At 37.1% G+C, this 27,436-nt stretch overlaps 2 protein-coding genes across 2 annotated transcripts in view; one reads left to right on the top strand and one right to left on the bottom strand.

Annotated features, from left to right (window-relative positions):
* LOC135701750 (cap-specific mRNA (nucleoside-2'-O-)-methyltransferase 1-like) overlaps positions 1–14,595 on the top strand; it is a 56,217-nt gene extending 41,622 nt beyond the window's left edge. The window contains exon 4 of the mRNA XM_065222665.1: positions 14,458–14,595. The gene's annotated coding sequence lies outside the window, so the exon portion shown is untranslated. The remainder of the gene's footprint in view (positions 1–14,457) is intronic.
* Positions 1–25,987, bottom strand: part of LOC135701793 (uncharacterized) — a 58,083-nt gene extending 32,096 nt beyond the window's left edge. The window contains exon 1 of the mRNA XM_065222722.1: positions 25,807–25,987. Coding sequence (XP_065078794.1) covers positions 25,807–25,987 — 181 coding nt within the window. The remainder of the gene's footprint in view (positions 1–25,806) is intronic.
* Positions 25,988–27,436: the final 1,449 nt, after the last annotated feature.

The following is a 27,436-nucleotide window of genomic DNA, read 5'->3' as shown; positions in this document are numbered from 1 at the left end:
GGTTATCTTGATTCGAGTGCCACCACACAGGTGGTACATATTTGCAACATTATCTATCGTATTTATAGTGGCATGGCGTAGTTGCACATCACAAGAGAATGAAACACGTGGTGGAATGCGTCATATGGTATTCGTATGGTATAGTAAACCTCTTCATGTAATTGTGGAATTCATTTGAATTGTGAAGTTTACACTTCCCAGCTAACAATTTCAGCTGCATATTAGCTTATACAGCCAAAAATAGGCTTATACAGCTAAATTTTGCCTGTATAAGCTAGTTTGCAACTAAAATTGTTTGTTGAGTTATTAATGGCTATTGAATTTAGAAAAGCGTTAATGGAAAGTTGTTATGTCTGTCACTTTATTTACTGCATAATTTCTGCAACCAACTTTTGATACACAATTTATATTTTCATTTAATTTATTTGGTAAGGTCCAACTGTTTTAATAAAATTGTACGCAGCCAAAAGTCTTTAAAATTAAATCTACAATCTAAAAAAAAAAAAACTATTTTGAAGCTGTGTTGTAGGGGGTGTGATTTGTTCTGATGTTTATGTGACTTACCATATACCCTACGTACGTACTGCTGTTCTAGGCAATATTGACACGAGCTTGATTTTTAATATTTTGTCCTTAACATTTGATATTTTTTGCAATGACCATACCCGACCAACCATTTCTTTAAATTTCGAAATATCACTCTTTAAAGTAATTCATAATGAAAATCAATAGCGATATCGATTTGTGTTACCAGTTAAAAATAACAATATACAGTACTGATATTTTTGTGTTATTTTTTTTATCTTAATAATTTCTAGTTTCGATCCCATGCCATCTGGGGTGTACTTATTTCGTTGATAATTGTTAATCCTTAGGTCCACGGTTACTGTTGAGAAGCCTCTTAACGACTGGCAAACATACTCTTGTATATGGTGTATGGAAATTTCTGTCCATCTTTTCATGCATCAATGTAAATATTAATTCTCAGAACTGTAACCATAACCAAAGTAACAACTTCCTCATTCGCGTAAAAATACCGAGAATCCTACCACGATTGTTATCACGGGTTCTTGAGAAACGTTCGAGAGCGCATCGGCGTAAACTTGAAGAACTGCAATGGCAAACATTCCATCGGCCAACGATCTGTCGTCCCGTTCATTTTTCCGGCAGATCTCCCGATGTCGATAAATAATATAAACATTTCCATCTGCCATCTATTGTGTATCGAACTTTCTTTACCCAATGATGCAAATCGATAACAAGGAGATTATAAGTGTGCATCGATGGCAATCTTTGTTATGATGGTAGGGTTAACTACCCCATTTACGGTCTATTAAGCACAACCCGCACTTAGTTTTTCATAATCTAGCGCAGTTTAGCACCAAATGGAATGTTATTATTACTGACGGCTTTCAAATTTGCTTACCTTTCCGTACGTACCGTAAGATTTGATAAAGAGAAACCAATCGTTGAGATATTGTCAAAAGTCTAACACTGCTTCTTGACGCCAAACTCGGCCTACAGATTCTAAACTCAGCCTAACGCATTGAAACGCCAATGAATTCACTTCGGCCTATCGGATGAAGATAAAAATTGATTCGGTCGGAGCGCTTCTTTTGTGTTTGGGAATAACGGGTGCAAACCTCCATATCACGCGTTCTCATTGACTTCGTTCGGTAGCTTATTAACTGAAGTATCGTACCAAACGCATAATTGACTTATTAACTCTGAAATCATGAATTTATTTGAAGTTTTCTGCTCGATAGGCTCTAAATGGGCGATTAGGCCGAAGTAGTTCTCTACCCTATCACTTTTTAAATATTTTTAGATGAATATGTGAAAAGAATACTAAAGTTTATGTGACATATCGAAATTGATCAAAATTTAGTATGGCACTTTAAAGATTACTATCATACGACCGGTAAATAAATGATCGTAATGTAAGTATCGATCAATAACGATGTTTAAATGTATACATCGAAATCATAGAAACTTAAAAGTAAAGGATTACCGTCGTTAATCTTTATTTTTGTATGAATAACTATGAAGAAGTGTTACGAATGGTTCGTCGGGAGTGATGACCAGGCATGGAAAATCATTTGCATTCATTTTGTGCATTCATTTACATTAATTTGCCTTTAACTTTTTTATTCAACCGCATTGTATACATGTTGTATAGAGTTTTTGTAGGTTTTGTTATTAACTACAACTTTTGTTAACAAGTCAAATTCGTATCTCTTATGCATAACGAACCAGAGCGAACAGAAACCACTACTATTTTTCAGTGAATATATTTTACATTCACTGAAAAACAGTAACAAGTTCTGCCCGCTCTAGTTCGTGATGCATAAGAGATACAGATTTGAGTTATGGGCAAAAGTTGTATAATAACAAAACCTACAAAACCTATTTTGCGGAATGCTGTTGATGAAAAAAGTTAGAGGCAAATGAATGTAAATGAATGTATGAAATGAATGCAAATGATTTTCCATGCCTGGTGATGACACACAAAAACAAACTGACAAGCGGAAAAAATGTCTTGACATTTCTAAACTGCAGGCAGAAAAGCGCCAGAACATTTTCGTACAAAGAAGCAGACAAGACCAGCGGCACTTGCAACACAAATTTATGTCATGGTGAATCAGTCCGCATCGTGCTCTCTTGCCGTGCGGATCTATTTGCTTTTTGCTTAAGGAAGTGTTACTACTACCTAAAGCTACAACAAATTTAAACAGCACTTTTCAGTGCTCAACCTGTAAAAATTTTCTACCTTGTTCAACTCCTCTTATTCCTCTTCGATCCTTGTTTGGACCCTACCCGAGGTAATCCTTCTTGGATATCGATTTGGAAAATTCCTCTTCGATCCTTCAGATTCTTATAGTAATCTGCTTGGAAGTCGATTTGGATAAAAAAATTTACTGCCGCCATGGCGCCTAAACGCAAAAGAAAGGGGCAAACTCTTGACCCCCCTTCTGAAGAAATTAATTTGAGTAATCAATTTGATTTGCTCACGGATGATGAGAATGATCCATCATCCAAGAAAAATTCTAGTAAACTTTCCCGGCTTAATGCCAAGAAGGAAAAGATTCCCCCTATTGTGATAACCACTACCGATTTCCATGCTCTTCGCATGGAACTTTTGAATTTCGTGAAAGTTAAGTTTTCACTACAAATTGGACGTCGGGGTGAATGCCGTGTATTGGCTGAAACCTTGGACGGATTTAAATGTCTTCTCAAGTATCTTACTGAGAAGAAGCACAATTTTTTTACTTACGACACCAAAACTGAACGTGTGTTCAAGGTTGTCATGAAAGGACTGCCCAGTGGTGAATCCCTGGATCAGATCAAAGATGAACTGGCAAAATTACTTGGAGTTGTGCCACTCCAAGTAATCAAAATGAAAATGAAATCCCGTCCTGGCGATTCGCGCAACGGGATTTATAATGATTTTTATTTAGTTCACTTCAAGTCTAGTGAACTAAACAACCTTAAGGCCTTAGAAAAAGCTAGCCTTATGCTCCATGTCCGAGTGAAGTGGGAACACTTCAGGAAGACTGGAGGAAATTTCCAAAACCTCACTCAGTGCCGTAAGTGCCAGGGATGGGGTCACGGAACTAAAAATTGCTACATGCCAGCTAAATGTATGAATTGTGGTGATTCCTCTCACGCAAAGGACGACTGTCCTGTGAAGGAAGATCCTAAGAAATTTAAATGTTCAAATTGTGGTGAAAACCACAAATCCAATTTTTGGGAATGTAAGACTCGCAAAGCGATCCTACAATCTCGTTCTAACCGTCAGGTAGGAAACGCTCCACGTTTCCGACCAGGTAAAAATTCCTCTGCTGTTAACAACGGTCAGCGAGGAACAAATTCTACATTCGTACCCGTAGGTACAAATATCACCCCTGCTTCAAATGTTTCATCTGTACCTACTCCCCTCGCTGCTAACAATGTTCAGCGAGTTAATGGAGCTACCTATGCTGCTATTGCACCGGGTAGAAATCAAAATACTAACCAACGTTCTAACGGAAATTTTGACAATTTTGACTTAGGAAGCATTACTGCCCCTAAAATGGAATTTTTACAGAATTCATTAATTGACATGATTTCTGATATGCTTAAATCTAACTCCATGTTTGATACTATTCAAACTGGAGTAAAATTTGCTAATAATATTGTCATAACTTTAAAATTCAGTAATGGATTTTAAAGCATTAAACATTTTAAATTGGAATGCTCGATCTCTTAAAGATAATGAAGACGAGCTATTTAATTTTTTGAGAGTTCATAACGTGCATATTGCCGTTATAACTGAAACGTTCCTTAAACCTGACCATAAGGTTAAGAAGGACGCAAATTACTTGATTTATAGAAATGATCGTCTTGATGGACCCTGTGGTGGCGTTGCCATCATTATTCATAGACGAATCAAACATAAAATTCTTTCTTCATTTGAAACCAAAGTTTTTGAAACTTTGGGAGTTTCTGGACAACTTACGTTTATAGCTGCCTATTTGCCATTCCAATGCGTAGGCCAGCAAAAGAATTTTCTCAAGGGTGACCTCCAGAAACTTACCCGTCATAGGTCTAAATTCTTCATTATTGGTGATTTTAATGCAAAACACCGCTCATGGAATAATGCTCAAAGCAATTCCAATGGTAATATTCTGTTTGATGATTGTTCTGCAGGTTATTACACTATTCAATATCCAAACAGCCCAACATGCTTTTCTTCTGCAAGAAATCCCTCAACTATTGATTTGGTCTTAACTGATTCATGGCATCTTTGTAGCCAATTGGTTACCCATGCTGACTTCGGTTCTGATCACCTTCCAGTAACTTTTGAAATATCCCAAGAAATAATTTCTAATCCCAACAGCTTTACTTTCAATTACCATAGGGCTGATTGGGAGCAATACCGAACATTTATGGAATATTACTTCGATCCAAACATTCCTTTGCAAACCAAAGATGAAATTAATTATGCTCTTGAATCTCTGACTACTTCTATAGTTGCAGCAAGAGCTGCCTCAGTACCAAAATGCGAGGTTAAATTCGATTCAATTATAATAGACGATGATCTTCAGCTCTTGATCCGTCTTAAAAATGTCCGTAGGAGACAATTTCAAAGAACACGCGATCCTGCCATGAAAGTTATCTGGCGGGATTTGCAAAAACAAATTAAAAAGCGATTCTCTGCCCTGAGGAACAAAACTTTTGAAAATAATGTTTCTAAATTAGACCCGAGTTCCAAACCCTTTTGGAAACTCACAAAAATTTTGAAAAAACCTCAAAAGCCAATTCCAGCGCTTAAAGAAGGTGGTAAAATTTTGATCACAAATTTGGAAAAAGCTCAGAAACTTGCTAAGCAATTCGAGAGTTCCCATAATTTCAGTTTGGGTCTTACTAGTCCTATTGAGAATCAGGTTGCTCGGGATTTTCGGAATATTTTCTCTCGGGAAAATATTTTTGATGATTCCTGGGGGACTGATTTGGACGAAGTAAGGTCTATAACTAAAAAATGTCAAAATATGAAAGCTCCAGGTGATGATGGAATTTTCTATATCCTCATCAAAAAACTCCCAGAGAGTACCTTGTCTTTCCTGGTAAAATTATTTAACAGATGTTTCCATTTGGCATACTTTCCTGATAAATGTAAAAATGCAAAAGTTGTTCCAATTTTGAAGCCGGATAAAAATCCAGCTGAAGCTTCTAGCTACCGTCCAATAAGTTTGCTTTCTTCAATAAGTAAACTTTTTGAAAAAATAATTTTGAATAGAATGATGCTTCACATCAATACGAACTCAATTTTTGCAGATGAGCAGTTTGGATTTCGCCATGGGCATTCAACTACTCATCAATTCTTGAGAGTTACCAATTTAATTCGTTCAAACAAATCTGAAGGCCACTCAACTGGAGTTGCTCTTCTAGACATAGAAAAAGCATTCGACAGTGTTTGGCATGAAGGTTTGATTGCTAAATTGAAAAAGTTTAATTTTCCACTTTACATTATGAAATTAGTTCAAAATTATTTAACTGACAGAACTCTGCAGGTAAATTATCAAAATTCCAAATCTAATCGACTACATGTTAGAGCAGGAGTTCCTCAGGGTAGCATTCTTGGGCCTATATTGTATAACATTTTCACTTCGGACCTCCCTGATTTGCCTCAGGGGTGCCACAAATCTTTGTTCGCTGATGACACAGGCATTTCCGCTAAAGGAAGAAGTCTTCGTGTTATTTGCAGCAGACTTCAGAAAAGTTTAGATATTTTCTCTTCTTATTTACAAAAATGGAAGATTTCTCCCAACGCTTCCAAAACTCAACTTATAATATTTCCACATAAGCCCAGGGCTTCCTTTTTGAAACCTAGTAGTAGTCACATAGTCACTATGAACGGAGTTCCAATTTCCTGGTCAAACCAAGTGAAATATCTTGGATTAGTACTTGACCATAAATTATCTTTTAAAGATCACATTGAGGGCATTCAAGCCAAATGTAACAAATATATAAAATGTTTGTATCCTCTTATTAACAGGAAATCCAAACTTTGCCTGACGAATAAACTTCTAATATTTAAACAAGTTTTTAGACCGGCCATGCTTTACGCTGTGCCAATATGGTCTAGTTGTTGCACTACCAGGAAAAAAGCACTTCAAAGGATTCAGAACAAAATTCTGAAAATGATTTTGAAGTTGCCTCCCTGGTTCAGTACTACCGAAGTACATAGAATTTCGAATGTTGAGACTTTAGCACAAATGTCCAACAAAATAATTAATAATTTCCGGCAAAAATCGTTACAATCCTCAATTGCAACGATTAATTCCCTTTATACTTAGATAAGATTTAGTTTTAGTTATTTAGTTTTAAGCTATCAATTGTTATACTGACATGCAGGTTTAAAAAACCTGTTTAAAATACTGAATTGCCAAGACAGGAACAATGTAAAAACACTTAGATATATATCATAACAATTAAGGCTGGTAAGTTACTGTAGTAACTGGAGCACCTAGGTTAAAAATGAAATGTAATTTATTTTGAATTTGGAACAAATAAAAAGTTTAAAAAAAAAAAAAAAAATGTCATGGTGAATTTTGCAGGTCTCTGGCCAATTACTACATTTATTTGATGTTATTGCATGCGGAATCAAAATATAAGAATTAATACCACCCACTCGTTAGCATATATCAAGCTGAACAATGCATTAGGTCCTAAGTAACATTGACAGATTCTTTTCGTCGACTTCTCTTTGAATCATCGGACATTTTTTTATCCAGTTCGTTTATTTGGAAGTCTCAATCTTGTTAGCTTTACGGAGCCGATAATTCATTCATCACTGCTTGTAACAAAATTCACTTAATTAGTAGAAGTTGGGCCGAATACTCGCGGCTAACTCGAGGTTAGAAGGGTACATTGTCGAAGGATAGGATCAGGGGAGGAGCTTAGGGGTGGGTTTTCTCATCAGAGCGTTGTCGCCAGTATGTAGTTCGGTTCTAGATTCGTCTGGAGTTCGACCGGCTATGGTGGGTACGAGTGAGCTCTCAGAAGAAGATCGTGTCTTTTAATGCGGTTCGTGGGCTTTTTCTTTCATGAGAGAAAAAAAGGTAATGTTTATTGCAGAAATTGCTGCAAGAACTATCAAAATCCAATGCATCTACACACACTGAAAACTATATTGTATCGAACTGTGCTAGAGCCATAATGAATGAAACACACATCTTAGCCTGGCTTAGATGACTCAAGTCGACGTTCAACCACAGACAAACAGACATAACACTCGCAAGATGTCCGTCGAACAAGCATTTAACGGTCAATTTAAAAGTATTGTAGTTGGTAGTACTGCCACCTGTGTCGCTTGTAGTCACTTGGCGTTTGTCGTTTATACACTACCGCCATCTGTTCAGCGTACCGCCCACCACAGTGTGCTCAACAGATGGCGGTAATGTTTTAGTGACGATGTTTTGCAGTGAGAAATATTCAATGTGCTCTGTCTGTTTGTCTGTGGTTCAACTTGCTTGAACTGCAAAATGATGCATTCAATTAACTACCAGTAGGCTGATCGATGTCACCCTGTTCACTTAGTCAGTTAGCCTTCATCTATGTGATTCCTAATATTCTATTCGTTGTTCTCTAGTTTGAAGTGGTTAAGACTAGGGTTCTGATGCATGGTCATTATCGGTGTCATTGTTTAATTTTGTTGCTAAGGAATCCAATTTTGACTGATGAAGGGGCACCCCATTTTGAGGGTGCTTTCACTCTTCGAAGGGTATACCTACATAGTAAGAATTTCCAATAAGAATCTATTCCTTGCGATGAAGGCAAGAATGACAACTGTATGAAAAACAAATATTTCTTCATTTCTCAATAGTGATAGAGTAATACGACATCCACTAAACTAAGGACACGGGATATAATACAATAGATCAAATTACTGGTCGCAGTGGTGTTAGGTCCCGAACAGAGGAAAAAAACGGTCCTAGCTAAAATATTCCGGAAACCTGGATCTGATACAGGTTCTCATGAAGTCATTCTGGACTTATGATCCTGGCTAAAATATTCCATAGAGTGTGGCACTCCAACCCACAACAGCCAAGTCAAGTAAATATTACAATTCCAATCAAACATGATATTAAGAACACTTGCATCTTTCGGGATCTATTGCAGAGTTTTCCAGTCATAAGTCATTTTGGACTTATGGTCATGACTAAAATACTCCATACCCTAGCGCGAATCGTTCGTGGCAACTTCTATACGATTTATATTAGTCATAAACAGGCTGCTTCAACTTTTCGAGATGAAAATATGCTACTTGGGTTGAGTGTGACACGTTAAATTACCACAGCAAATCCAATTGAATTTTATAACGATGCCAATATAATATGACCATGATGATTACTGCCACCTTCCGGGATCTGATTCAAGGGCCTCTTTGGAGAAGTCGAAATTAAACGTTTTCCATATGATCGCTTGTATGAAAAAGTTGTTCCCTGTAAATCATTCCTGACCAATGAGTGCGCCATAGAGTGCGACACATCAAATCACTATAGAAATTATATTGCCTATTGTGCATATTACATTAGGTGAGCGAAAAGAGTGGATCATGGATTAAACCTTGCAGAATATTGTAGAGCGTAGAGAAACAAAAACCGCGATAGAGCGGGTGAGAACCAGAGGAGCCAAGAACGAAGCCTGTCAACGGTAGTCGGCTCTAGAGAAGGAAGTAAACCGCAATTGCAGACGGGATAAGCGAGTGTGGGTGGATTCCCTGACCGACGAAGGAGAGAATGCCGCAACAACCGACGATATCCACCTCCTCTGCGATATATCACGACATCTGATTGGAGCAAGGATGAATCCAAAGATGCCTATGAAAGACGTGACTGGACACTTGCTTACTGATCCCAGTAATCAGCTGAAACGTTGGAATTGTAATATTCACTTGGGCTTGTTATGTTGCACTCCATGGAATATTTCAGGACCATTAGTTCAAAATTACTTCTGGAGAACCTGGATCAGATCCCGTATGCAGGAATGTATTCACAATTTCCTGAATGATTGGCATTGTAATATTCACATGGGTTTGCTATGGTAATTTAATTTATTGCATTTTATAAAATATTTCTAGATAGACCTGGAATTAGGGCGTAACAGCTTTTGTAAACAATGATTTCTCTAGATGATTTCTAGGAATTCAAAGCACGCCCACGCAAACGAACATAACCATCAGAAAGGGGAAGCCTTCCTCTATCCTATGGTGATGTTAATTTGCGTCGGTGAGCCTTGACTTTCTAAAAATCATCGAGATAAGTCGTTGTTTACAAAAGCTGTTACGCCCTAATTCCAGCTCTATCTAGATTTTAGCCTCGTTTATTGCGCTGGAATTATTTCCGGAGAACCTGAATCAGATCTCGGATGGTCATACTCTTTGGAATATATATGACTTCCGGAGCACCAAGATCAGATCCTGGATGGTGGCTACTGTCCTCAGATTATTTGCATTAGCGACGATCCATTTATTATGTCTCGCTGAATTGAGAGAAAACTAACCCCCTCCCCCCTTTCGTCATGTTTTCCTATACATATACCATTATAATGCATTGCTTGTCACAAAATCATAACTCCTCCCCCCTCCCCCCCCCCTTGAAGTGTGACTAATATATTATAATATTCACCTCGGTTGAACATGTATGATTTTACATACCGCGCGATGTAGTAGTTTCAAATATATCATTTCTAGTCATAATCCAGAATATACGGAACCAGATACTGTAAGCCTTGAAACAGAGGCCAATGTCTCAATATGACAATTAAATTATCTGAAATTGTGCATATTACATTGGCATCGGTTCCGGGATTCCGGAATTTCAATTCATAGATTCCGCAATACGAAACGGTAAGGGGGATCCGGTTCTTTAGGCCAAAGTCATATTTGAGGCAAATGAATTATACTGCATATAAAAAATCTGAACGATTCGATTTTTTATATGCAGTATAATTCATTTGCCTCAAATATGACTTTGGCCTAAAGAACCGGATCCCCCTTACCGTTTCGTATTGCGGAATCTATGAATTGAAATTCCGGAATCCCGGAACCGATGCCAATGTGACCATATGCCAAAGGAATTACCACAAATAATCTTTATTGACCTTATCTTATCATGCTAACATGATTTGTTATGCAACATGATTATTATACCGCGAATGTTACTGTGGGGTATAAAACCGGATTCCACGGATTTCCCAGAACCGATGCCAATGTATCCATATGTCATCAGATACACTACAACCTGATTTCAGTGATCATAGCTTGTCATTTTGGCATAATATGATATCATAACCTCAATGAAATTATATTCCAACAAACCGTTCGCCGGAATTCACAGATCTGCGTTCCGGAACCGATGCCAAACTGGCCAAAATCATCTCAAATCATCTTCATTCACTTGATTCTACCTATTTGACATGATTTGACATGCCACAAGATACTTTTGCCTGAGATATTACTATGTCCTACAGAATGGATTTCCGGGACTCCGGGTACCGATAATATCGTAGCCATACGTTATGGAAATATCTAAATTCAGTCTTACTAATCATATTTCATCTATCTGATATCATTTTCTGCACGAGACAACCGATTCGCGTGAAAATTTAAAACATTTGGTCAAACAGGTTAAAAAAAGTACAAAAAACACAGACATATTTGCATCTACCAAGAACGATGAGGGTTCTAAGGAGGCGGTACCTACGACAAAAGTTAGTTCAACTATTCCTCTTGAATAAAAACCAAAGTTTATGCAAATCGGATGAGGCATTGCTGAGAGCGAGTTTGTTGAAAAAAAAATCGTTCGTCCTGGTACTTTACGGGTTAAATCCATATTGAAATATACCATTAACCAAAGTTTTTGTCAAAATCTCTGGTGACATGATAAAATACAAAACAAAAAAGTACATTTTCTCACTGAACACGGAACAATGTCAAACAAGCAAACAAGCACAAAGTAAAACAGGCAATATTGCTACGCCTATTTTGAGTTGATTTCAATAGTTCAAATTTTCATGACGTGAAGAAAAGCTATAGAATTAATGCCGTGTGTGCTATCTATGCCTCCCTCCCAGGATTGAACCCACGGTATTTTGCTCAGTAAGCAAAAACGATTGCCACAGGGCAAATAAGCTCCTTTTTAATCATCGAGTTGCTGTTATTAGCCTGTAGTCATATTAACAAATAAAACGATTGACGAATCTTGAATGTGAATGGGCCTGAGATTAGATGTTCTGATCAGAAAGCAAAAACGGTCACTGGCCTTAGCCCCTCATATCACATCATACTATTACTCGAGTTGTTGTAACCATTCAAACCCGGCACTGACGACGACGACAAATTTCGTAAAATACACGATAAACAATCGAGTTGATCAATCCCAGTCGGCGCCGCCGGGATGTTCTGAGGCATAACATCTCTGATCACGCCTTCCTTCAGAAGGAAAGTAAAGCTGTTGGTCTCCGGTTCATGAGTTGATGGGTCGATAGGTAGGGTCCAGGCGTTGGAGCTGCCTCCCTGGCGTCGGTAGCATTAGTGCTCAGCACGGTAAACAAGATCGACGGAAAACAAATCAAGGACAAAAAAAACAGATGAGCATGAGTCAAAATGTTCTAAATATCAATGGAAAATTCATATTACCTCCTGTCGAAAATGTGTATAAGCATAAGCATGAGTAACCGCCCGCAGATGCTACTCGGTTATTGCCAGATCAGCTGCAATTACACAGAGAACCAACAGATGATCTTGGTTCTAGAAATTGTCCTCAATGTGTAAAATCCGGTGATATAAAATTAGGCAATACCAGCGCCGGGCGCGTCCGAATGCAGGTCAAGAATGCCCAACAAACATTGAAAGCTGAATAAGAGTTTGTTCATGCAAAATTTAGCTTCTTCAGCAAGTTTGTTTAGCTTAAATTAGTTCAAATTGTTTGTTGGGTGGATATGGTAGGAATGTGTTGACGTAATACTCGCTTGGATGCTGAGAAATCACTGGGATGTTGGATAAAAGGGTTGGGTTTGAAGCAAAGTTCGTTTTGACAAACGGCTCGTTTAATAAGTGATTGGTTCGAGTTATGAAAAAAAAAACAACTAAGGAAATTAATGATGTTCTGCTTAGTAAGCAAAAGCGGTTGCTCTCAGACCACCGAACCACCGGTACGGACAAAAACGACGACACTTTTCACAAAACACGGTAGGCAAGCATTGTCACTATAATACTCTTTAATATGATGGGTGGATTTGATCCCACGATTTTCTGCTCAGTAAGATAAAAGGACTATCTTAGGCATATCACAACACACCACTTATAATGGAGTTAATGCTATAACCGTTCAAACCCGACAGCGGTGCCATAACAAGCAGCGGGGACCGACGATCTTTCAAACCCGGAGATATAAAGCCACAAAAAAGCACTTAGGCCTAACTAAATTCTAATTTTACGCGATGCTTATTATTTCGGTTTGATCTTTACGTAAGAAGGGAACATAATTGATAAAGTTTTAATATATTTCGATGATTTTTGATAAATAATTTGAATATTTTTCAGGTCCGTGTTAAAAGTCTAATAGTGCGCACCTAGGAGGGAGAACCAGACTCAAAAATATGAACTTCAAAAGGAGCCAGAATCAAGCTGTCACTAACTGTGGTTGGGAGCCAAGCAGTTTGATGATTTTTTTTCCCTATAGTTGAACAGGAATACACAAGGCGCTTTTGAAATCATGCGTAAAGTAATTTATGACAAACTGTCGTTTCCAGCTTTCTTATTCAATGGGACACCGTTTTTTACCATTAATCGGAAGATACCATAAATCATGCTTTTTGTCAAAATATTTAGTCTCATAATAAAATACAAAACAGAAAAGTACATTTTCCACTACACACTGAACAATCTCAAACAATCACTAAACGATCAAAGCATAACAGGCTATTTTGATACGTCTATTTTGATTTAATTTCAATGGCTCATATTTTCATGACAAGAAGAAAAAGTTACAAAATTAATTTCGTGTGGCATATCTGCTTTTCCCTCCCAGGTGCGCACTTAAACACATCAAATCAAAATGTACACAGCATACTTTCATTTGACATAGAATTGAACTTTGAGGAACATGCTTTCCGGAATTCCAAATTATATTTCAAAATGAACAAAAACTAAACTCATCGAACAATAAATCACGCGCAATTGAGGTAATCTCACCGGGAACAAACAGAAATCATGCACAATGATGAAAAGTTGACAAGAATGGTTTTCAACTGGAACAAACTCACCAGGATCGATGTCAAATAGTGTGGACCTACACATTTTGAACGAAAAGTTCACCCCCTTTGCACTCACTTGATTAAAAAAAAATGGCTGAAAACGACCCAGAACCTGCCCAAAATAAATAATATACATTTTGAATCATCTGCATAAGGCAAACCAATGTCATGGAGAACGGATCTGTCAATGCGAAACCGTCACTTCTCCTACTCCCCCGCTGCTCCCATGCAACGACGAGCTTAACGTAACAAGAACAGCGGGAGAACGACACAATAACCACTGCCAAAAGGTCATGAATGATAATCATTCCGCATACATTTTCTTCCATCTCGTTTCATTTTTCTTTGCTGGCGCTTTCATCAACATCATTCTTTCCGATCAGCTAAGTGAGGGCATGATCGCATCATCACAAAAACTGATCAATAAATCAGCGTAGTCGAGGTCAAAGAAAGGGAAGCGACAGTATGTATCTTAGCAAATCATAAGAAAAAAATCTGTAAAAACTTATTCAATTCAATCAAATGATCGCGCACAGTACACAAAACTAACAAAATGTGACCACAGCTCCAATAAACACACCCGAAAAAGCTAATCTGCTCTACTACCAGGCACGACTAACCCCTTTTCCATATCACTCCACTTTTTCCCGGCAGGCACCCTCATCACCATCATTCGCTCCATCCAGCCAAGGCCAAGCCCAAACACTGCATGACCGAACGTGGCTACTCCATGATTCTTAAGCACGCACACACTACCGCGAAAAAACGTTTACTCATCACACTGCCACTACTCAACAACAAATCACAAACGATCAAGGCAACACCGGGAAAACAAAAAAGAATGAGAGAGCAGCAAACAAAGCACAATTGCAGCAGCAGTTCAAGAAAAAATCGTTTGAAATTATCTGATTTCAGTAGAACAAACTATCGCCATGGATTTGAAGCTAATACATTTATACCAAAGTTCCTCAAAACATAACAGAAAAACTAACTCGAGAACAAAATGCAGTGATAAGCTATTTTAATTTAATTATCTCGCACGAGCCCCGGAGCTAACACAAAGTACGACCGATCACTGTGGCTCTACAAACAGCACTCTATATTCCCTCCTGTTGAAAATATAGACAATGTTTTATTTTAATCGGAAAGGCTTCGCGTCAGATTTCAGCTTTTCCTGGAAGTTTTCCCGTGGGACTGCTCGAAGAGGTGGTGAAAATGGGTGGAAACCGAAAATGAAGCCCAAAAGACTAAACCCCAACTGAACTAGTGCCGACAATACCAGAAACATTGCACATATCTAGCGACATACAAAGCAATGCAGAAGCAAAAGAAATTGGAGAAAAAATAGTAAAGAACTTAAAAATTGTTTAGAAAAACAGTTCCTTGGCTCCGTTCTGTTCCAAGTGACACTGAGCATACCAAATAAATACTATGGAAAAAATATGTGCAAAAGATTCTTCACATAGAAGAGAGTCAATACCAACCGGTTTGCTATCTTTTGACATGCTCTATCTCGACTTTCAGTAAGAAAAGATATGATTTGAGATTATTTTTTTGGGGATTTATCTAGCAACAGTTATAGCCTACATGCGAGGCTTTATATGCTTTCAAACTTCTTTCCGGTTATTTCGATAATCGGATCGTTATGAAAGGTTCCGGTAGATTACTGTATTCCGGTAATAATGGTAATCGGGTCGGTAATGCAGTTCGAAAGCACCCGAATTGCATATATTTATTTCCATTTCGTCAAGCCAGTGTAGACTACATACAATGATTATTGCAATGTTTACTTACATACTATGCATTAATTCTATTCTGTTTTAGCTTAGTTTGTATTTGCTGCTTGGACATAGTGATGTCAATAGTTCCGCAATGCAAATTATATAGGCGCATCATTCGATTGATTGGGCTATTTTTTGCATAGTTTGTTCTGTACGATGTTTCTGAAAATAAATTCCGTGTTCTAAGATATCGACAAGGTGTGTAAAAATTTAATTGTGCGAGAATTTCTGCCGAATCTATGCGCATTGAAATAATGTCGTTGATGAAGAAAAGCATTGCAAATTGGCGGCGCTCCTTAAGTGTTTGTATATTGATGAGCATGCAGCGCGCTTCATAAGATGGTAATGGAAATGCAGTCCAATTCAATTTACGTAAAGCATATAAAAGGAATTGTTTTTGGACAGATTCTATGCGTTCTTCGTGTATGGAAATGTATGGATTCCATACTAGGTGGCAGTATTCCAGAATTGGCCTTACATATGTGGTATATAAAAGCTTAATAGTGTATGGGTCTTCGAAATTATGACTGAACCTTTTGATGAAGCCTAGCATTCTGTTTGCTTTACTAATGATAGTATTATAATGTTCTATAAAAGTTAGTTTGGAGTCTAGGATTACACCTAGATCTCTTACAATTTTGCTTTTTTCTACTATTTGGTTGCCTAATGATATTTCAATATGCGGTGTTTCTATTTTTCTGCTAAATGCTATTGCAGTACATTTTTTTACGTTCAGTTTAAGTAGACTTTTACTACACCAGGTGTGGAATATATTGATTTCATTCTGGAATTCTTCTGCATTGCTAGAATTACTTATTTCCATAAAGAGCTTCATGTCGTCTGCATATACAAGCAATTTTATTTTTTTAAGTATGTAGGAAATGTCGTTTATGTACAAAATAAAAAGAAGTGGGCCTAAATGAGAACCCTGGGGTACCCCAGAGGTGACTGAAATTGGTTCTGAAAGTTTATTTTGAAAGCGAACTATTTGTTTACGATGTGTTAGGTATGATTGAAGCCAATTCAAAAGTCCAGGCTCCATTCCTATTTTCTGCAATTTGAGGATTAATAATGGTATGTCGATGCGGTCAAATGCTTTACTGAAGTCGGTGTATAGCGCTTCAACGTGCTTGCCACTGTCCAACGCTTTAATAATGAAAGATACATATTCTAGAAGATTAGAGGTAGTTGAGCGACCTTTAAAAAAGCCGTGCTGTTTACTTGTAATTAGTTTTTCACCTGCTGAAAAATATTGCCGTTTACGATTGATTCAAAAAGTTTTGGAATGCAAGAAATAATAGCAATTCCACGATAATTTCGAATGTCTGATTTTGCACCTGATTTGAAAATAGGTACCAAATAAGATGATTTCCAAATTTCAGGGAATTTTCCATTTTTCAGAGACATGTTGAAAAGACGCTCTAGAGGAAATGCGAGTTCTTCAGAAAGGTTTTTCAAAAATATGGGTGCGATGCCGTCAGGTCCAGACCCTTTCGACGCGTTTAAGTTTTTTAGTGCATTGAGGACTTCATGTTGAGAAAGTTGGTTGACAGAGATGTTTTTAGAAATTTCAGGAATGAATGCAAAGAAATCGCGGTCACGATCTTCTTCGGAAAATGTGGTGTATACTTCTTGGAAGAAATTTGCAAAGAGACTGCAAATTTCAGAAGAATTCTCACCTACATTTGCATCCAAATTCATTCGCGAAGGAAAATTGCTGCTTTTTAATTTCGTGTTTACATAATTAAAAAAGTTCTTAGGACATGATTTGACTTCATTTTCGACTTTGCGGTTATAGTCCTCATATGCAGAGTTGGTGGCTGTATGTAATTGGTTGCATAAGTTGTGATAGTTTCGCAAATTGGTTTCAGTTTTTTCTTTTTTGTATAGTTTATGAGCTTTCTGTTTTTTATTCTTCAAATTTTTCAGTTGTGGATTGAACCATGCGGGTAGTTTATTGTTTTGTGTTCGTCTTCTTTTTTTTGATGGTACAGTTTCTAAGATTAGGTTTTGTAGAATTAAGTGAAATTTTTCTACTTCAGTATCGACATTTCCTTCAATACTTATTAAATTTTGCCAATTTATTGTACATAGTCTACGTTTGGCTTCTTCGTAATTTGCTTTACGGTATTCCGGCACTTCCTCGTATTCCCAGTCGCTGGAGGAAGAAGAATTTTGTACGAAGATTGAGTATTCAATTGCTGTGTGAAACACTTCATTTTTCCATAAAGGTGCTAATGATGTATCCACACAGAAGTCTTCAGTACAATTTGTAAATAAAAGGTCTAAATATGAGTTTTGTTGATTTTTTACATGGTTTATTTGATTAAGACCAAAATAAGATATTTTGTCGAATAATAATTGTAATGCTTCGTCTTCACCTACGACCGGGAGTAAAAATGATTCATTTTCAATGTCTGTAATAAAGTCTGCGTTTCGTTGATTGAAGTCGCCATAAATATGCAGTTTTACTTCTGGTTCCATATTTGACATTATAGTTTCAACAATTTGAAAAAATAGTTCAAAAGACTGCTTGTGGGCATGTTTAGGTGGAAAATACACAGAAGAAAAAATGTGTATTTCACCGGCAATAAGTGCTTTGACCCAGACATTTTCGAATTCCTTGTGCTTATTTGTTATGATTTCTTCAGAAGTAAAGTCAGCATTGATGGCAATGAGCACTCCACCACCAGACTTTTTATTACAGAGTTGAAAATTCCTGTCGTGCCGGAATACATTAAAATTGTTTCCAAAAATTTCTTCGCTTCTGACGCTTTCGTCCCAGCTTGTTTCAGTTCCAAGAATTATTTGAAAAGAAGAAGATAGAATGTTCTGGTGGATTTCTTTCATTTTAGCTGGGCTTTTCATGCGATTGAAATTTTGGCGATACACCAAAATTTCAGTCGCATTCTGTTGAGGAAGTGAAGAGATTTTTGGAGGGTCAGTATTACTTACATTAGTAGGGTCTACCTCATGTAGAGTGTCGTCATTCGATAATAATAATTCCCTTGCATGGGAATAGTCGTCGTTACTTCCTTTAGTAGAGTGCGTCAGTGCCGTTGAAAATTTGGAGGACTGTAAAATTTGCGAGCGGCCTCCCTAGTTTGCTGCAGTCGTTGTGTGCGTTCACTAAGTAGGAACGCGCGGTGTGAATTCAGGTCTGCCAAAGCGTCGGTGCGTGGAATTCCGAGTTCTTCGTGAACGTCCAGGAAAATTTCGCGTAAAAGGGCTGTTTCCGTTGGTAGTCCTTCTGCTGCCAGCATTAAAGTTGCACTAGTTTTAGTGATTCCGCGAATACATACTGAAGGTGGCTGGTCGTGCAAGTATGAAAGATAAGTCCGCACAATGTCCATAATTTTGGGGTCCCGCAGCCGTGCCTTCAAAAAGCGTCGGTCGCCAATTGCAGACTGTTCCGTGAGTCTGACTATAGGCGGACGCATTGGGTCCAGGATTGGAGGGTGTTCATGTCCGGTTGGTCTTTCGGCGCGATAAGGGTGAATAGTTTCCCCTTTTTCGAAGTTAATGAATTTTAGTCCATTGTCTGTGCATGGTGGACGAGAAAATTGTATACGTGCAGCAGCCAAAAGCTCTTTGTCCAGAGGTAATGCCGTATGTGCATGTGTGGAGTTAATAAGTGTCGACGTTCTTATTCCATTGCTATGATTGTTGGTATTGCTGTTGTTGTTGTTGTTGTTGTTGTTGTTGTTGTTGTTGTTGTTGTTTTTGTTGTTGTTGTTGTTGTTGTTGTTGTTGTTGTTGTTGTTGTTGTTGTTGTTGTTGTTGTTGTTGTTGTTGTTGTTGTTGTTGTTGTTGTTGTTGTTGTTGTTGTTGTTGTTGTTGTTGTTGTTGTTGTTGTTGTTGTTGTTGTTGTTGGTGTTATTATTGCTGTTCTTGTTATTGTTGTAGTTGTCTGTTTTGTTCTTGTTATTGTACTGATATGAATTTTCCTGGTGATGTTCCTTTCGTTGCTTTCGCCTACGTCTGGCTTTTTCCTTTTCTTTTTCCTGAAGGCGACGGGAGCGCTGTTTGGTGTCAAATGCAGTCCAGTCGCGTTTCCATATTTTTTTATTTCCTAGCATTCGCCAGCTGGGGGCTGGTTCGAAGTACAACAGATTTAATTGACATAGCTTACTTTATCTATCCCTCTTACTCACTTTAAACCTTATTTGGATGTTTAGGGCTTTTTGGATTGAATATAAAAATAAAAAATACGAACAGTAGTGAAATTACCTGATGAAGCCCCTAGTATAAGTAGGGCTACGTCACACGAAATCATCATTTGTAATCTATCAGTGACAAAGTTGAGTTGAATTTTTTTTCCCGGAAACACATACACTGAAGTCTTTTTTTACACGGTTTTCTTACGTGGTTTTTTTACACGGTTAGTGCCGTTGAGTCGCGATTTACACGGTACGTTTATAACGATTTCTCGACAACGATTAAACCGATCGACTTGATTTCAGTCACATTATCCGTTTCAAGCTATAGGTAATCGAATGGCATACTTTTAAAAAATCACAAATTTGGTGTAAATACAGAAATTTTTAAAATTTGTCCATATGAACCACACAGTTCGAAAAAGTAGTGTAAATTTCTGTTTAGTATGATGCACATAAATGGAGCGTCACATATCATATAAGTTTACATTATATATCATGTAAAGTTCTGAGACATTTCATGCAATGTAGCAAATATTGTATACACAAGCCCATTGTTGTAAACAACATTGTTTACAAGTTGCTCGGTTGCGTGAAATGAAATACAAGTAGACGTGAATGAATGCTTACATCACTATTGGAAGATTGCCGCAAAAGCTCAACGCAGATGTCGCCACTGCATGATGATGATAATGTTGACAGACTGCATATAAAATTCGTGAAAATTAGCATTAAATCATAATTTTCATCAAGCCTACGTGAAATCCTTCCAATATAACATTCGAATTGAAGAAGAAAACGTTTTTACGATCAGACTGATGTGCATCTTTGACTTTTCCAGGTGAACTTTCATAAGATATATTCATTTCATTTCACGGCTCCATCAATGCTGCATCGTAAATATGATGGTAAACAGAAGTAAATTACTCAATTACTCAAAATAAAGATGATTTGTCATCTTGTTATCACTTTGAAGACCATCTAGCACCATTTTATAGTATGGTGCGTGTTGAGTAAATCAAGTTCCGTTGCGTTTTCCGTCGAAAATTGTGAGTATCAATCTGTTTACCTAAAAAAGGCTAAAATGAACATTTATCGAATATTGGCGTCCTATACAACCATTTTCATTATCACCAGCATGATACAATCTTTCCTAAGTAAATTCACTTAATTTCCACTTTTATCCTAGTGGAAATCGCACATATTCACCATTTTCCGAAAAATGCAGCTGCGCAGGAGGTAACCTCTCCCTGTGGGTGCAAACTTGTTATGCATAATTTTCCATGAAAACATCTCCGATCCATACCGAAATAATAACAGTTAGTTTGCAAACACGTTTTCTTACACGATTCAAGCAAAAGTATCCACCGGAAATTATTAGTTTTTCTTTATGGACCGATTTGCCCCAAAAATCGTCTGTTTTACTTGGAGAATTTGGAAACTATCCTCCTTCTAGTAGTTCTCACTTCGAAATGTAGGTGGCGAAATCTTGGAAAAGTTTCACTGCAAGACGCCAATTAAAATTCAGAATTTTTATCTGTGCATAGCATGCTACAATTTTATTTTTTTTAATATTCAAGCATGTGAAAAATCAAAATCTCGGTAGGTTTTTTTACACGGGTTTTTTTACACAGTACATATCCCACGTGTAAAAAAAGACCTAAGTGTACACGATAAAACAAATGTGGCTAAACATAAAAGTGTTGAAAACTTAAATACCAAAAAGAATGGACTTACATTTTTTATTATTATTGTTGTAGTAACTTCTACACTCTTCGGGCGATTGAGAAGGAAGGGGGTCCAAGAATATGTGCCAGTACGTATAATACTTAGGTATGGAAAAAAAGCGTGACACTAGGAGGGAGAGGGGGTAAAAAAATCGAAAATCTTGTGGATGTCATATTTTAATCACCTTTTGAGTTATTCATTACTCGTCCGGGATGAGATTTGAACTCTTGACTTTAGCATGTGAGGCATGGATGTTAACCACTAACCGTCCGCTTTTGTCTTCAATATTTTTTTTATATTTCTTTTGGGAAATACACTTTAAATTTGGCAAAAATCGTTGAATATTTTGGGTACCTAGATTAAAGAAATAAATATTTAAATAAATCGTTTTCGGAATATTGATATACAACAATTTCGGTGTCGGTTAAATTATCGGATTTCAGAGAACAATATTAGTAATCTTTAACAGATGCAATAACATTTTAATAGTACAATGTCTACTTTTAAATTTTTATCATAATAAAAAAAATACAGAATACAGATCTGTTCATTTGGAGGAATAATCATCATCATGCACTCAATTTTCGATATTACAGTATATTTTAATCGCATATCGCTGTTTTGTGATATGAATTTATATACTTTTCTGATTCATATTTCGGACACTTAAGGCATGTGCTGCACCAAACGGACATATAATTTATGGTAACACATTATTAAGTTTCGTTTCTTCTATACATTGTCGAAGTATCTTTAAATTTAGCTATCTGAGATAATGTTTTTAATTAAATATCAAAAAATTTCGAAGAAGAAATGTTATTTGACTAGGGCTACCAAGATTCAAATTTCGGACACTTGATTTTGAGTTGATTCAAATTTTGTACAGAAAAGATTCAAATTTTTGGGACCCAATTTTGTACATGGGTCTTTAAGGGGAAACAGACCGCTCCGAAAAAAAATTACGTTTTGATTTTTCTAAAAATATTGAAAAAAAGTATCAAAAATCTAAAAAAATCACATTTTTTCTAATTTTTTAAAGAAAATTCACGTGCAAAAACATGTTTTATAAGTCATTATAGCATAAAGTTGGACTCAAAAAACCACAAAACATCAACTTTTCGGTTTTTCTGAGAGTCCAATTTTTTTCATGATGGCATAGAAAATTTTTTTTGCATGTAATTTTTGACAAAAATCTAAGGAAGAAACTGATTTTCTTGGATTTTTGATAATTTTTCTCAATATTTTTAGAAAAATAAAAACGTACCGAAAATATTTTTTTATTTTTGGGCCGGTGAGCTTCCCCTTAAGCTACGTACGATAGCAATCACTCTTTAATAAAATTTTATTCGTTTATTATTCTTACGTTAAATTTGACTTCTTCTTTAATGCAGTTTAATCTTATGAAATTATTAAATCAATAAATAAAACAGTCTTGTCCGGAACATGAATCACATTTTTCCACAGCGACAAAAAGTGATTTAAGACACTTTATGTTTTAAGAATGTTGGAATAATAATAATATTCTTTCCGGCAATGTCATCATTCAGGGTTGATACCTATACAAAATGATTGTAAAACCGCGGGCTGAGTAAAAAAAAACAAGCGTGATTTATTTATATTGTTTGCTTCACATAGCTTTGCATCATATAGGTATTTCAAGATATAATTATAATGTTTCCAAAATATGAAGGTGTCCGAAATATAAATCAGAATGGTAGATACCTACACATCTCAAAGCAATGAAACCCTAATTAAGGTGATTATTTTCTAATGAATATCTTTTTCTTTCAATCAATTTTCTGTGCTGTAGTGGCGCGCAAGGAGCCATGAATCAATCGTAACAACAACTAGGTTATTAGTGAAACCACAAATATGATGAGATCGAGAAGTTTAATGGTACCATGGTGACAACCAATAATTAGTGCCAAGCTGAAGCTCCATTCTCGCTTGTAACTTACCACAGCGTTCGGTACACCTGTTTGTGATTAACGAACATGCACTAACGCCCACAAAACCAAATAGTTTCGTTGGTTTTGTGGCTTCAGGAACAATCAATGTATGTTTCCCAGATCGGTGAATAGTGTCGTTTGCCACTCTGCTATGCTTTTGTATTATTCAATTAGTTCGTAACTGGAAGCTGGTACATAGTCAATTACAATTTATTTACGCAGGCAAAAGGGATTATTTTCAAGACTTTCAACGATTTCAAAATGATGTGAAAGATCCGTTAAAAAAGCATTCTACAAACATTCATGTACTCCAAACAAATATTTACTTCTAAAATGAAATTGACGCATTGGCAAAGTTGAAGAAAAACACGGTAAAAAATGGTCCACTATAAACTCATTTAAAAACACGGTGCTTTATCTTAAAAAGCCTTGTTTGCCTAATGTAACAAGTTTATTTGATTCTAGCTTCATATTCAACCCTCTACTTCTCACTTCTTCTCACTAGTGATAATTACCCAATTCAAAGCAATTCAATTCTACCTGCATGTTATTTTTTATCACCTTAGTGCTGCAACAAAAGGGATACTACCTGCCTTCCCGAGCAAAGTCGGTAAACAAATTGAAAGCAAATCGATATTAAAGTTTGCAGTAACTATCATAATAAAAACTCATTTTGATTTCAATTGTGGTGACATAAGTCTGATATCATATTGTGCTTTCATTATGCAGTCAAAACTTTTTAAATGAAAGCAACTTAACTTGAAGTTTTGCTGTTAACTAATGATTATTGTTTATTTGTTTTGTTTAACACATTTTAGGTCCTTCATGACTTGCCCGGGGTGAGATTTGAGCTCAACTCTTTCACCGTGAGAAGCATGGATACTAACCATTTACGCCATGCCCGTATTCAGTTAAACATTATGAATGCAAAATCAGTAATCAAATTGATTTCATTGAAAGCAAGATTAGTTTTCCGTTTGATTCAACAGTGTAAAATTTTGCTCTCATTTTTGATGTGTTAACCGTTAAGTCAACCAAAATGAGATCAACTGGAGTATTCAAAATAAGTTACATCATAACAGCAAATTTTGATTTCAATTTGATCTCCAGCTTTGCTCGGGTTCTGATACATATTTTCGGAACGGGAATGACGTGTAGAGGTCGGGAATCTATGATTCACGCTATTTTGGAATCCAAATTTCTTTGTGAGAAACTGTCAAATACCCTACAATATGGGGATTTTCGAAACGGGGATGACATGTAGAAACCGGAAATCGGTGATTCACACCGTGTTTCCTACACGAAACGAGAATCAATTATTTTATTCATGTGTTTCACTTATACATTTTTGCCAAAAGATCAGCCTCATACATTCCATAAGGCAAACCAAAAAGGTCCTACAAGAATGCATAAAAGGTATGTGTGACCGCTTATACATTTCATTTGACACATGAGCTTCATTAACTTTTTGCAAGGCGTCTGCTTATTAGTTGACTTATACATTTTATGAATAATCAGCCATAGAAATTTGCCAAAAGGTATAAGGAAATTTCTATCCGTGTAACAAACGATGCATTATACCACTCTAAATGTACAATTGCTAAGTTCGGTGAAATGACTTATTCTACTTAATTTTGAGTCGATGATTCCACATTTGAAATTCTTTTATGTTGAAATGAGATGTTGTATCATAAAAATGATTTAGTGTGTAAGTTTAATGTTAATTGTCTACATTTAGAGGGCGTACCGTTTAAAACCCGCACACACTTACATTTCTCTAGGGTAAAATTAATTGAAATTTTCGTAGACATAGTTTAATGTGTATTGTTTACACTCTGTAAGTTGATTTCATCAGGTGCGCAAAAGTTTTCAAAATAGTTACGAAAGAACAGTGTGTGCGCGGAAAAGTCTGCACGAGTACTTTTAAAATAAGGATCTGTCGCATCGTGCCATCGTAAAAAAGTTGGGAATAGCGAATTCCACGGTGTCTGGTATCATAAAACGGTTCGAAGAACGTCTGACTGTTGGTCGGAACCGAAGATCCGGAAAAAAAGTCGTCACGTCAACGAGAACCATCACAAACGCGTGGTTGGGGCCTTTAAACGGAAACCGAACGCCTCAGTTCGAGATGTGCACGTTACTGCAAGCACCATGAATGGACAGGTCTATTTGGAAGAGTGTCTCCAAAAGCGGTTTCTCACTCTCGTGAAGGCTCACGACGGTCCGACGATCTTCTGGCGGGATTATTCATCATGCCACTTTACAAAGGAAAATAAGTCAAATTCCAAATCAGTTTTATTTTCTACCCTGGTGTTGCATTTTACTATTGAGCTCATATTTTTCAGTCATTCAACAAGTCAACTACATCGGTCTATTCTCTACACTTACCTGACTGTTCTTTTACGTCGGTTGCATTGCGATGTTCCCAGCGACGCGAGACGTACGACTTTTGAGATGCAGGTGAACAATTCTCCATCTGTCGTCGTGGTTTTCGGCAGGACGATGCCGAAGCTTGGTGTTTAGGCGAAGGATTCGAATCCGGCGTAACGCTGTGAACCTTCCGTACCATTAGATTCGGATTACGTTCGAACGGAGGCGTAACAGTCGAAATGCTTCACCAAGGCTGGTAACGGTGGGTGTCAACAAAAGCTCATGGGAGATTTCGTATGGCGGTGGAAATTCGGTTATCTCGATGGACCGGTTACGATGCCGTCAGATCTAGGAGTGCAGATTTATCTCTAGAACTCGCACCAAGGAAGCGGGCGATGCTAGTACATGATTGCGTTAGATTTACGCTCCCAGACAAGCTTGTGGTCCAAGACCAACACCCACGTTAATTAATGATAATTTGTTGTCTTTGACATCATCCACATCCAGAGGGCCAGTCACTTTCGAATGTATGGGAATGGTAGGAAATCATTTGGAAATGCATGAAAATTTTCAGTTTTTATTCATTATCGTCTTTATGGACAGTTTTAGATGCATGAAAATTGCACGAGTACATTACTATGGTGATAAGGTAAACACTCGTTTATTTGTTTCGTTCTGTGAAAGCATTTAGTCACAAATCGTGGATTTTCTGATATTCTCCATACTGCAAAAATGATTTTCCTACCACTAAAGTGGCGACATCTCTCGGATCTTCAGTATAGCTACTACTCAAATCATATAATTAATTGGGGTGCCTATTAACATGGAAAAAAAAAATTAAACGAAGTTTCTTCGACAAACCAAAGCTATTAGATCTTACCTATTGCCTCCCACAAATTTATTTCAAAATTCAACCGCACAACTCAAGCACTACACAAAATGTGATCTAAGTTGAAAAAAACTATTGAAAATGAGCCGGCTAAAGGGTGATACGGTCAAAATTTGGTCAAGGGAAAACGCGTGTAAATCGGTAAAATCGTTTATTTAAAAAATCAAATTAAATTTCTTTTTCAAGTTCAATTAGTATAAAATTCAGGAAAAATATTCAGTTAGGCTTCCGGTTTTCCAAATCCGAATTGCCGGGCCTTACGCTTGACCCCTGCCATCAGATTTTGTACAGCCACCTTGTCCACCTTCTTCGCCGCAGAAAGCCAGTTTGCCTTGAACTGCTGCTCGCCCTTAGCAGTTTTTTTGGTCTTCTTTAGGTTCCGCTTGACAATAGCCCAGTATTTCTCAATTGGGCGGAGCTCTGGCGTGTTGGGAGGGTTCTTGTCCTTGGGAACCACCTGCACGTTGTTGGCGGCGTACCACTCCATGGCCTTTTTACCGTAATGGCAAGATGCCAAATCCGGCCAAAACAGTACGGAACAACCGTGTTTCTTCAGGAAAGGCAGCAGACGTTTATTCAAACACTCTTTCACGTAAATTTCTTGGTTGACAGTCCCGGAAGCTATGAAAATGCTGCTTTTCAAGCCACAGGTACAGATGGCTTGCCAAACCAGATATTTCTTTGCGAACGTTGACAGTTTCATGTGCTTGAAAACATCTGCTACCTTTCCCTGCTGCTTGTAGTCGGCTTTGACGTAGG

This window comes from Ochlerotatus camptorhynchus, unplaced genomic scaffold (assembly GCF_037179485.1).
Source record: "Ochlerotatus camptorhynchus isolate MF236.1 unplaced genomic scaffold, CSIRO-AGI_Acam_v1.1 ptg000176l, whole genome shotgun sequence".
Classification (NCBI taxonomy): domain Eukaryota; kingdom Metazoa; phylum Arthropoda; class Insecta; order Diptera; family Culicidae; genus Ochlerotatus; species Ochlerotatus camptorhynchus.
This window is presented reverse-complemented; position numbering and strand designations above follow the sequence as displayed.